Raw genomic sequence first — 12,761 nt, forward strand, 5'->3', positions numbered from 1 at the left:
ACTCACCGACCCAAAGGCTAGCAGCTCCTCACCCACACGCAGAGCACACGGGTTTGCCGGCTCCGTTAATGCGGGGACATTGTTGGGTACAGCGAGACTCTATTATCACTCCCAAACAAACAAGCTCTTCCTGGAATACGCTGAAACAGGCTGTAGCTCCATCAATGCATGCTGCGCTGAGAGATAAGTTCATAAATATATGCACGTACAGAGGCCACGTAATAAAAGAATGGAGGAGACCCGTATGTGTGTGCATGATGCATGTGTGTTTGCATGTTATGAAACGGAACAATAATCGTTGACGTGCTAGCTTTGCATTTACCTACATTTATTCCTGCTGCTCACCTCGTTGTGGAGTCGAGTCTCAGCTGTATGTAGTATTTCCTCTGGGAATATAGAGTAAGAGTGTCTGGGAATACATTGTTTACCTAGAAGATGCTGCAAAAAGATGATAACTTGGAGCTCTATGCAGCTCTAAGCATTGACTAAAGGTGTTCGGATGTGTTCTCATCCTGGAGATTAACTCCAGTAACACCCTTAAACCTCAGGGCAACTCTGGCCGTTGATTTGTGAAGCACTTCTTTAAAGTGTTGTGAAGCACTTCTTGAAAGTGTTTACCTTCTCAGTCTCACACAACCTATTTTGTCCCTGACTGTGCTGCACAGTTTTCATTCAAGGTCTCGAGGCCTCTTACACACCCCGTCAATACCTTGTTGTGGTCATCTACTTTCACACAGAACGTGAATATTAACTTAATTAACTAATTCAGCCATGACAAAGGTAGTGCAGATCCACTCCATCTGTTTCACAATGAAAGACTGAGTACACTGCGTAGCTGTTTACCAGAGGGAACTCAAATTCACTCATAATATTTTGCTGAAAGGAAGCTCAATCATATAGCTTACAGTAGCTCAGGCTCTACAACAATTCACCTCAGACAGACATTGCTCCGGCTCAATAGGATCCTGGTAGTTGGTCCTCTGCCTGCACAAATCTATCCGTCTAACCTTTTGTTTCAGAAGGGTTGAAGCGATCGCAAAATTGGCCTTTAGTCCGCAGCATTTGATTAATACAGGCAATACTGTTTGAAAATGACTTAACTACTTTTTAAATTTTTTACCTATGCCTCATATACTGTAACACTGCAGCGATCCAATCAATTCAGTTCTTCCCTGGAATAACTCTGCTGCAACAACAAGAACAAAAAAGACTTTCTATTGAGTGCAAAATGAATTCGTAGCATCAGAAAACGCTTTTTCCACGAGTAGTGGGGACCCTTTATGGCTTTCCTTAAGTCACACCTGCTTCTGTCAGTGTGTGGAGATACACATACTGTAGTACTGCATATACAGTCAATATTAAATGAAACATAGCGGGCTCTGCATGTGCACTGTGCGTGTGCGTGTGTGCGCTTTTATGGTCAGCCTGGGGTTGGAAACTGTTGCTACAGTAACCATATAATTCATTAATACATTCATTGTGCTTGTTGTGCTTCTCAGTCCCCCCCACCACACACTCACACTCACACTCACACTCAGACATGAACAAACATTTACGTGTTGGTGGTTAAGTAGAACCTTCTGACAGTTAGTGTTATTTTGCCACGTGGATAATTGCAATCAGATGCAAAATAAAAGGGCACATTGCACTCAGCATCTTTTGTGATCGGACCTTGAGATTGGGCAGATGGTGTTTGCAAATGATGCACAATCATGGTGCGATCAGCTGCCGCCATTCACTCTTTGTGAATTTTTGCACTCAGTGTTGTTTGCCACACATTGCCCACCGTGGATGTATACAGAGAACTGGATACAGTGTTGGAGGCGCGCCCCGTTCATTCCTATGAAAGTGGCGCATGAAGCCAAAAATGTTTGATTTGGGATTGTAAGATTCAGATAGAATGACCCGGATCTTCTGCCAATCTGAAGCATCCATGGGCCCACAGAGCAGGCGCAGTAGGGCTTCCTTTAACCCCGCCTCCCAGCCTTCGGTCCAGCCTCGTTCTCGGCCTAGGAAAATAACTCCGACACAGAAGTTGTAATTACCATTTGGAAACTATGTCAAATTTGCTTCCCAGCCCGGTGCTCTTGCTTTGGGCTTGAATAGCACACACCAGCACACACCAACCCCATGTATATGATAGCTCAAACAGTAGACAGTTGTCTCTGTCTACTGTTTGATTTGATGCAGAACTCTTAGTCATACTTTTGTTACAAACATAAAACCTACTTGTTGTTTTGGAAATGCACAGATTTTTTGGGTTGATTCCTATTTTTTATTTTTTCATTTTTTTTTCCGACCTGATGATTTTATTTTATTTTCTGAGAACTGTAATTGACAGAATACACAAACATTTTTGGAACTTTTCTTTCATGGAAAATTGAAATTCAATTGTATGTTCATTAGAAACTCTTCCTCTACAACTAAAGCAAAACTAAATATAAGTGTTTTTTTGAGGAGTTGATAGAATACAAAGACAACTGTTGCCCCTGAAGTTAAAAAGTAAAATAAAGAAAACTAAAATAAAGCTGAAGCTGAAGTAAAGACACCACCAAAGACCCCCCCCCCCCCCCTTTGTCATAAGTGTGTCAAACCTGTCAGTGCCTGTGAACATTGATCCATTAACATCCCGTATGTGTGACTGTGTGTGTTCCAGAGAGCTGACCGCAGAAGACCAGATCGCTCTGTTGAAGTCGAGTGCCATTGAGATCATCATGCTGCGTTCGAACCAGTCCTTCAGTCTGGAGGACATGTCCTGGAGCTGCGGGGGGCCGGACTTCAAATACTGCATCAACGACGTCACAAAGGGTCGGTCACATCTCACTGTCGATCTCGAAACGGAAAAAAAAAAAGGAAGCATGGCAAGAGTGGACCTTGTTTTTTTTGCGTTTTACCTGCTAAAGTACATAAAGACAAAGACTTTATGTACTTTAGCAGACTTTAAAGACTGCGCACACAGGCCTTGCTTATTGATGACACATCCTCTCAGTACACACACACACACACACATACATACGTATATACGTACACGCACACAGACCTTTTCTTCCCTGTTCACCCAAAGGCTACAGCATCAAGCATTTATTTTTCTCCCACCTTATATAACGTAACCTTACATGATCACACACACACACACACACACTGCTTTTTCTACGCACACTTGCACATGACTGTGACATTTGGACTTCAGGTATTTTCATGGAAGCAATAAAGCAGCCGCAAACACACACTCCGCTTTTAGTCACTCACACATGCAGGGCAGGAAGCAATGCTCTTAAGAGAGTAATGATTCATCCTTGAAGCCCACTAACACACATGAAACGTGAAACACACGTGAAACACACGTGAAACACACATAAAGTGTGTTTTTCATTTATGAATCAATAAAAAAAAGCCTCTCTTAGTGGCAGAAGATGCAACCGACTCTGCAGCACTAACGGTATGTTTCTGTGTCGCCCCCCCCCCCACCGTAGCGGGTCACACTCTGGATCTGTTGGAGCCGCTGGTGAAGTTCCAGGTCGGCCTGAAGAAACTCAACCTGCACGAGGAGGAACACGTGCTGCTCATGGCCATCTGCCTGCTCTCCCCAGGTACAGCTAGTGTTGTGTGCTTTTTTTTTTTCTTTTTTTTGCCAAACAGTGGAGCAAGGGGGCTGTGTCGCTTGCTGAACAGCCAAGAATTCACACATGTGGTGAAGGATGTTTGTTAGCGAACGAAATCACTGAAAGCATCAAGCAGCAAGTCCCACTTCAAGAATAGGCGATGAGTCATTCCCCATCTCGAACATGTCAAAGGCTGTCTGGTTCCACTATTAAACGCTATTGTGAGTTAAAGAGCCAACGAGCTTTGATAAATGTTTCTGTTCAAAGCCTTTTTTCAAGATGGGAACAAATTCAAGCACAGAAATCTGAAGATGTATTCATCTCCAAAGAGAAAAGGCTGCTCTTTCACTATAAAACTCGCATTATATTGCACTGTATATTCAAAATATATACGATGAATTGCAACCAGTCAGATATATATACACATAAACACAGTAACGTGGTTAGTGTGTCTTATGTAGTTCTGTAATGGACAGTATTGTTTCAACTGGGCTTGAACGTCCTGACCGATGTTCTCTCTCTCTCTCGCTCTCTCTCTCTTCCCATCCACCTGAACCTTACCCTGCTTTCCTTTTCTCCCTGTGCCCCCCCCCCCCCCCCCCACCGATGGCAGACCGCCCTGGCGTCCAAGACCACGGCCGCATCGAGCAGCTCCAGGACCACCTGTCGGAGACGCTGCAGGCCTACATCCAGGTGAACCACCCCGGCGGGCGCCTCCTCTACGCCAAGATGATCCAGAAGCTGGCCGACCTGCGCAGCCTGAACGAGGAGCACTCCAAGCAGTACCGCTCTCTCTCCTTCCAGCCCGAGCACAGCATGCAGCTCACCCCGCTGGTGCTGGAAGTGTTCGGCAGCGAGGTGTCATAGCGGAGGAGGCAGCGGCAGCACGCTCGCTCGCATGCACACACACACACACACACACTGATAACCAACCCTTACCGCCCCTTTCCCCCCCAAGAGAACCCCAGCCCTGATACACCTGGACGTGAGGGAGAAAGATGGATAGTCGGAAAGCTAGACGGTTACCTTCACCTCTTCATTATCACCTCCCTATCCTCCTCCTCCTCCCGACCTCAAGCTGCAAGACCCAGATGCCCGGATTTATGGATTGAATACACCTCAATATGCTCTCAGATAGCCAGATTGTATTTTAAAGCTCGGGACTTGCAAAACACAGCGACACATTAAGTCAGGCAGATATCCTTGACTCATCGACATCCACAACAGACCCCGATCCTCTCCAAATCCCCAAACTCGCCTCTTCCCGTGAGTCAATTTTCCCCCCGGACATCCCCGCTAGATTCCTGCCATTTTCTTTTTTTTTTACAGTGAAGACAGCTTGATGGATGTGACGGCCGCGCGCGCCACCCTCCTACCATTATCCTCAATGACATCAATGTTCATTGTTCAGTGTTCACATCATCTTCGGTGACTGACGGGAATCTATATATGCCACGCTGGCACCTGTGGGGTGGAGAGCGATGTTAGTACAATCGTGTTAGGGTAGCTATAAACTGCTGTTGACGGCAAAGTAATCAAAATATATTCAACATCAACATGGCCAGCAAGCTTACTATAATGGAATTTCAAAGTAGTTGGGCTGCTTGGCCCCGTGTATCTGTGTGTGTTTCAAAGAGAGGTCTCGGACGGTCAGCTGAAGCGAAGAGAAGCAGTTTAAGTCGGAACGCTTCAGTGCGGGAACGGTGAGAGGAGAGGTGAGATTTGGAGGAATGAGTAAAAGGAGGTCGGAGAGACGGAGGGATGTGCTACGCTTGGAATTCCCTGTTCACAAGACAAAAGGGAATTTCACAAAACAAGAATGTATGTATAATGCTATATAAATATAAATGAAACGTATAAGCTGATATATGTATATATATATATATATATATATATATATATATATACATATATATGTATATGTATATATATGAATATATATATATATTTAAGAAAGTGAAACATGGTTGCTTCCATGGAAGCAAATAGTTCCGAGTGTTGTATAGAGGACTCGGAGGCCCCTCCTCAGGTCGTGTGTGTGTGTGAGTGTGTGTGTGTGTTGTCTTTCAAAAGACAAATGCACACACACACACTCACAAGAGAGCGCTGAGAAGTGTGTGGGGAGTCCTTCTATTTGTGTGACGTGTGTACAGTATATGAGAATATTGATGGACCACAAGGGGGTGTGTGCAGGCGCCGGGCTGAGGGGCTTCGGTGCAGGGAAGCACGACGTCGTTTTTTTCTTTTTTCTTTTTCTCTGGGACCTGTGAATTTTGTAGACTGACACATGCAAACACGACGTCATGTTTCGTGGATAGTGACTATCCCAAAAATATATATTTTTTATTTCCGGCTGGTTAGATTGCTGCTAAGACAGTTAGCGATAGATATAGTTGGACCGAAACCGACTGCCGGCTGTCTGCCTCAGGGAAACGTTTGTCTGGTGATGTTGTTGTACGTGATGTTTATGGTGTGTGTGGCGTAAGCTTACAATCATAAGACAGAGATTGTTTAGTTCTTTTTTTTGAAGCTCCAGGCATCACTGTGATTTCTAATCATGATAAATAACAGCAGAAGTAAGCTAAAAGTGGAACTTTTTTGAGATAACGATTACTACAAGATTTTCATTCCTAAACGATTCAGAACTCCTCTTATGAAATGGTGATCATTGTTGCACCTTCACATTAAATGGCTACAATACAGAGCCATGCGTGTTAAACTGTTGAGTGATAATATCAGCCTTCATTTTAATTTTTTCAAGTGAATAATCGACAGAAGGTAGCAATGTATAGTTGTTAAACAGTGCACAGCCTGTGGCAGTTATGAAACACGGAGAAAGAACTTTTTTATATCAAATATAAAATCAAGCCTCCTAGTTTTTTTAGTTGTTTTTTTCACATCTTTATCATTTCAACACCAGCCACATAAGCGAGGTTTAGGATGTTACTCATTAACATCACTACATATCATATCATATGTCTCAGCCGACACAAGTGCTTGCTCACCCCTCATGCGGGCCTGGATCACCCCCTTGTGGACAAACTCTGTAAATACCACTTGCTAAGTCTGTACATAGTTTAGAGATTAATGTAGGCAAAATACTAAGAGAATTCAGTTGTTGATGGCGAGATGCTCTCGGAGATACGGCACTATATGCAATCGGAAGATGGACTCTTTACATTGTGTTCAACTCGAAAGGGCAGAGTTTGGCGATCCTGGTCCGGTCGCTGAGTTGTTTCAGCGTGCGCTGAAGAAGATTGGCCACGATGGCTTTTTAACAGCCGACTAAAACCACCCAGCATTCTGCAAATTCAGATCCAACCAATTTTATAGCAAGAAAATGCTGATATTGGTGTGTTTTTCACAAATCAACACACCTGAAAGAGCCTGGTTTCATACCAATATAGTCCCTAATAAATGGCCGGAATAGGTCCAACCCTGTATTGAATGACGCTCTTACTAGTGCAATGAACAAGACCCGGCAATCTGATGTGTCATAATTGTAACATTCCCAGCGGGGGGTTGCTTTGGTTGATCATTCCCCCTGGCTGAGTCTCGTGCACCATGAACACTCTGAAACATCAGTGTGAGAATCCGGCGGCCTTTTTAAAGGCACCCAACAACTCAGTGTCTCCTCACCAGGAAGCGTCCTCTCTGTCCGTTTCCAAGCTTATGGATGTACATCTTTTCCCTTTCTAAAGTCTATCGATAAGCTTTCGACAACTATACAGTATATTCATAATGTTTTTATTTTTGGTGAAATTTTTTTTTTTTTCTCTATTTTCTTTTGTTCTTTTCAAGATTGTCAATATGTGTCAGAGTGTGCTGTCTCTAGCTAGCGCTTGGCTTGCTGCGCTGTGACGTCGTAATGAAGCAGAGGTGAGACCTGGTGGACTCCTGGAGCCTTTTCCAAGAGCAAAGCGGTTAAGCTCCACCCAAAGCGGTTAAGCTCCACCCCCCATGTTAACCTTGATAAGCATGCAAAAACGGAATAGCCCTTTTTTTTTTTTTTTAATAAAGATGCAGCTTCACTTTCTTGTTTGGACTGTGAAGGGACACTGGCACTCACTCTCCTTCCTTTTCCATTGTTTTAATGGAATAAAAACAAAAAAAGACAATGCAGCTTTGTTTCACCTGGAGCTGCACCCTAAAGGGGGGGGGGGGAACCCCGTGGAGATAAAATCGTCTCATTTGTCGATGGAAAAGGCAGTCCCAGGCTCTGAGAGAGAAAAAAACCCGCGACATCTGCTTTTCCAGAAACAGGATGTGAAACACAATCAAGTAATCATGGACTAACACTGCCTCAACCGATTTACACGGGAATTAGCCAATGGCAAACTGTCGCAGCAGCGGCGTGGGCCGCGTACCTCTTCATTCACCATCCGACCATCTAACCTCTTCTTCTTCTTCTCCTCTTCTTCTGCAATAGCCTATTATTACAGCAGGACTACTCTTCATAGCTTTAACTCGGCAGCCGCTCAGGCTCTGCTTTCGTACAACTATGGTTCACACAAGGGCTGATGGGAGTCTGAAGTTTAGTGAAACAGCTGCTGTGGAATTGGATCGTGTCACTTTACTGTGGAAAAGAAAAGAAAGACAATGCGGATATTGGCTCCTTTTTTTTGTCCTGTTTGACCCCGAAAGCCCTTTGGATTGGACCTCCAGAAGACTGTGTCCAATCTGTATAGAAGATCTCAGTATTCTTTTAGAAATGAGAATCTGCCACAGGCAGAGACGTAGTGGCGCGCTCTACAGGCAAGAGTGTGCAGTGACTGACGAGATGTCGCCTCCAGAAACCCAAAGTGTGACGCTACCTTTTCTCACAACGTCTTGGAATTTTTGATTTTTAAAATACAAAAAATATCATTGTTTGTTAACGAGTAGTTGTTGAAACACATGAGAAACTCGACTTTTTTACATTCAACTTCTACATCTGTTTCAAAAGGAGTGCAGGTCAGGGCGACGGGGCGGGAGCGCCCTCGGCGGGACAGGCCTCTCTGAGCTCGGCAACATCGCGTTCATTCCGCTCTTTAGCCGCTCTCGGCCCCTTTCAGCCCTCCTCCCCTCAACCCATGCTCCACCTCAGTAGCCTTACTTGTGGAAACCTCACTCAGCTGGAAACATTGAACAGATACCTCAATATTTTACAGGATGACTTTCCACAACAGCCTTTAAGGAAACCAAACATAGACTCTTGCAACACTCTCTCTCACACACACTACAGATCTCTCTCCTCAGCAAACTTTGCAAAGTTTTTTTTTTACGTCAGAACGTACGGGACACTAGATGCCAGCTGTATAAAGAAGAAGGTTGTCCGGTAGAATCCTCTCGCCAGTAGACCAGTTAGTGTATGAGTGGATCCCAATGTTTCTCCGTGTTAACCGTCGCTTTATACTCGCGTGGTCCTCATCTCTGCCTCTTAAGTGTTTCCTGTTGTCTCTCTGTCTCAGACAGATGACGTGCCGCTATAAGCTCTGGCGCTGCGTTCAACCAAACATACTACCTCTTTATATATATATATATAGCCGCAGCAATTTATTTTAATACTACGTTAGAAGGTTTTTTTGTGTATGTGTACAGTCAAATTCATTTTATTTCCCTTTTCTTTTCAAATGCTGGATGATTTTGTTTTACCTCAAAGCTCAATATAAACCTATAAAAGTCAATAAATCAGAGGCCTCATGAGCATCACGTCGCGTGTTTAAATGCATGTTAAGACCCACGTTCACATCGCAGCTGATTAGAGTTAGGAGAGAGCGAAAAGCATATAATTCCCCCAAAAACAAATTTGAAATCGCGAAGCTGTTAAAATAACAAAATATGCAAAATCTGTATCACTGCAGACGTGGAGAAGAAAATAGCACGTTTTAAAAACCATAATAATTGGTAATAGAAGCAGTTTAACCAACACAGACTGCTTTTTAATCAAGCTGACTTTTAAAGAATCCATAATCCAGAAAAATCAGATCCGATCAGCAAATCGTATTTGAGAGTCTGCTATGTGAATGAAGCATACAACCACAGAGGCAGCGGGGGTTCGCCTCTGATAACCGCCCCGTCCTAAGTTAACGTCTTCAATGTAAACAGTACTTCACGCCCAACGCGGGCGTCTCCTTCGTGCCACTTGGCTTTGAGCAGCAGGTTCCCCGTGTGTTTTGCTTTCCCTAAAAACGTCTGAAAAGGGTTTGTAACGTTGGGAACCCGTGTTAAATATTCTAGATACAAATAGTGTGTATTCCTTTTTCTACTCTAACCCACCTCAGCACTCTGCCTTCTTCTAAAGCCCTCTTAACTCTGCTACTGAGTCCTTCGTTCATTTGCTGCATCCGCTCAGCTTTCAGGTAACCAGGCCTTCGGAATATATGCTGTAAACGACGACGCGACGCGCCTTATAGTGAACACTACTTACTGCATCCACTCATCAATCACGCTTCAGCTCACGGCACGCGGGAAACGAAAAAAAGAAAAAGCTTCTGGCAGATAGGGAAATTCGTGGATTGGTTGAGTTTATTCAGATCTTTAAAGTATTTCATATTTAATGGTACCGATCTTTTATTAGCGTCAGTATGTTATTTGTTTCACTGCCTTATGGGAAAAAGAATAAAATGAAATATTTTGACTCATTTGGTAAAAGTGACACCCAATTTATCTCTATCCAATTAAAAGAAGCCCTTCAGAACAGATGTTTTTTTGTTGATTAATTGCACCCTGGGAAATTATTCAAATTAGAAAGACTGAATATTGAACTTTAGCAGATTTTTGAACCGCGTTTGAACCCGAGGAGTGTCAAGAATGTCATCTGCTGCTCTGATTGCATTTCTCTGCTACCTCTTTAAATATGCGCCTGCTCACACACACATGCACACTCGCACGTAAACAATTGCACTCACGCCGACCGAAAAAGACAGACACCGAACACAGCGCACTAACACTCAGACACACACACACTGCACATTTGTGTGCACTTATTTATCCTTCACCAGCAAATGTTTTGCCAATGATGCACTTGTCTTTTTGTCTCTAAAATGCTCTGCAAAATGTGTGACGTCTAAAATAGGTTTGTTGTCGTCATCTTTATTTTTCTTCAACAACTCTAATCTATATAGCAAAGTCCTGGGCTATAGCCAGGTGGTTAGAACAATTAATTGAACATTAATCCATCCAAAAAACATATAGAAAGTTTTGTGTCTTTTGAGAAAAACAAAAACATAAATGCACATATTGCTCAGCTCAGTTGTACCTTGGTGTGCCTAGAACCCACAGCCTTATTTTGGGACAATATCAGGGGTTTAAAACCAGAATACAGGACGATCTGTCTCTGTATCGCTGACCGCTTTCATTTAGTCTCAGTAACAGATGTTTTCCTCTCTTCATATCCACACATTTGTTCGTTGCTTCAATGGTTGCATCGAGTCAGAACAGTTGCTTGCTCGTGGGAGGTGCATGTCCTCTGTGTTTTTCTGTGGGTTGCTCTTTTGTTTCATTCGGAACTTTAATTTATTCCCCTTGGCTGATTTTTTTTCAGTGACAGTTGGCTCTTATAAAGTTTGAAAAAAAAAATGGTTTTAATGTTAAGAAAAAACCTTGATTGTTGTGTAACAGAGTCCTTTTTATTCTTATTTCATTTGATATAATTTAAGTCCAGCAGACCGTGACCTCCCATAGCATGAACTGTTCTCATCATTTGGAGAACAAAAGAGAAAAGTTAAAAAGTGTAGTTTAATCTCAGCAGAGTCCCAAGATAAGTACCTTTTACCTTCACTCATGCACACCACCATGCAGTAATACTCACCAGACCTCAGTGCTTCTAGCAGAAACCTGTCTTTTCAACATTTATTGATGGCACCATCAACGGCCCGACAGATAAAATAAATAGTGTTCTACATACAGTACCTTTACCAACGTCTCTCTTTGTGCTCAAAATCACCACCTGGTTTTTTTATTTTTTGTGTTGCTCTTTAATTTTTGCTCTTCTTGTCTTTGAAGTTTATCCATTGTACTTTGATTACATGCATTGTATGTAGTAAAAATACTGACAATGTTTTGGGGAAATCACAAATAAAAAAGCTGTACATAATGATGCAAAACGTCCCTCGTGTTCCTCTTCTTTGAAAATGTCAGTAGAGGGCGCTAAACTGCCGCCGTAGTCATCAGCAGCTGATCCACTTGTAGAATAAGTCTGTGTGTGTGTGTGTGTGTGTGTGTGTGTGTGTGTGTGTGTGTGTGTGTGTGTGTGTGTAATTTTACATTTCCAGCAACAGGTTAGTCACACTTGACGAGAACAAAAGTGTTCAGTAATACGCCATTTAGCAGAAAGTAATAGATTCTTTATGATGAATTATACAATAAAATAGTTCAGCTGTTTAATCTCAAATACTCCACAGACACATGAAGAAGAGGGCAGAATGAGGAGCCAATTCAATTCACTAATGTGCTTAAATAGAGACGTAATGGCATGAGGGATTGTGCTCTTCCTCAGGCACAATCTTGATGCTAAATATTCTTACTTTTCTTTTGAGATAAGAAGGACACATAGTTTACATATATGTTTATTTTTTAGGTCTTTTCTCAAATTTCAGAGTGTTTTTATTTCTTGTAAGAGACTGAATACTACAACCACTTCAGGCTGCTAATAATCCAAGAGGCAAGACTGCTGCAGCTCCCTTGTGTTAAAAACTATGATTTTTGTTTTGTTTTTGACAAACATTCAATTGCTTCCTGTCAAACGTAATATTAAGGTTTATTGACAATATTTTCAGTCATTGATGACCCGCAGTACTGCACACACCACTGTTTCACCAACAGACAGAGCGTCATTCCTTGTGTGTGAAGGCTGTTACATTCACTTTACTCTTGATCTTTGCCCCCCCCCCCCCCGGCACTTCGAGCTGGATGAAACGAACGCTTGAGTTATTTTACAAACCGCTCCATGACCCAGGTCTGGTGAGCGGGAGGATGACGGAGCGCCTGGCCTGTCTGGGATGAGAGTCATCCAAACATCATTAGGACCGTTTCCTCCCATGTGACCCCCGAAGTAGACGCCTCACATGGAGATCTGTTGACTTCCTGGAAAGAGAGACAAACAAGAGGAGGGGGGGTATTCAGAGGGAAGAGGATGGAGAGAGGCAGAGTGAGAGCCACAGTAGAGGAGGAGAAGTG

At 43.1% G+C, this 12,761-nt stretch overlaps 1 protein-coding gene across 2 annotated transcripts in view; it reads left to right on the forward strand.

Annotated features, from left to right (window-relative positions):
• Nucleotides 1-11,693, forward strand: part of LOC142954445 (vitamin D3 receptor A) — an 85,525-nt gene extending 73,832 nt beyond the window's left edge. For both annotated transcript variants that reach the window (XM_076095459.1, XM_076095460.1), the window contains 4 exons: nucleotides 2,657-2,808; nucleotides 3,474-3,590; nucleotides 4,216-5,423; nucleotides 7,404-11,693. In XM_076095459.1, coding sequence (XP_075951574.1) covers nucleotides 2,657-2,808; nucleotides 3,474-3,590; nucleotides 4,216-4,469 — 523 coding nt within the window. In that variant the 3' untranslated portion in view covers nucleotides 4,470-5,423; nucleotides 7,404-11,693. The remainder of the gene's footprint in view (nucleotides 1-2,656; nucleotides 2,809-3,473; nucleotides 3,591-4,215; nucleotides 5,424-7,403) is intronic.
• The last annotated feature ends 1,068 nt before the right edge of the window (nucleotides 11,694-12,761 follow it).

Source organism: Anarhichas minor, unplaced genomic scaffold (genome assembly GCF_050575085.1).
Source record: "Anarhichas minor isolate MPS153535 unplaced genomic scaffold, ASM5057508v1 ptg000020l, whole genome shotgun sequence".
NCBI classification, from domain to species: domain Eukaryota; kingdom Metazoa; phylum Chordata; class Actinopteri; order Perciformes; family Anarhichadidae; genus Anarhichas; species Anarhichas minor.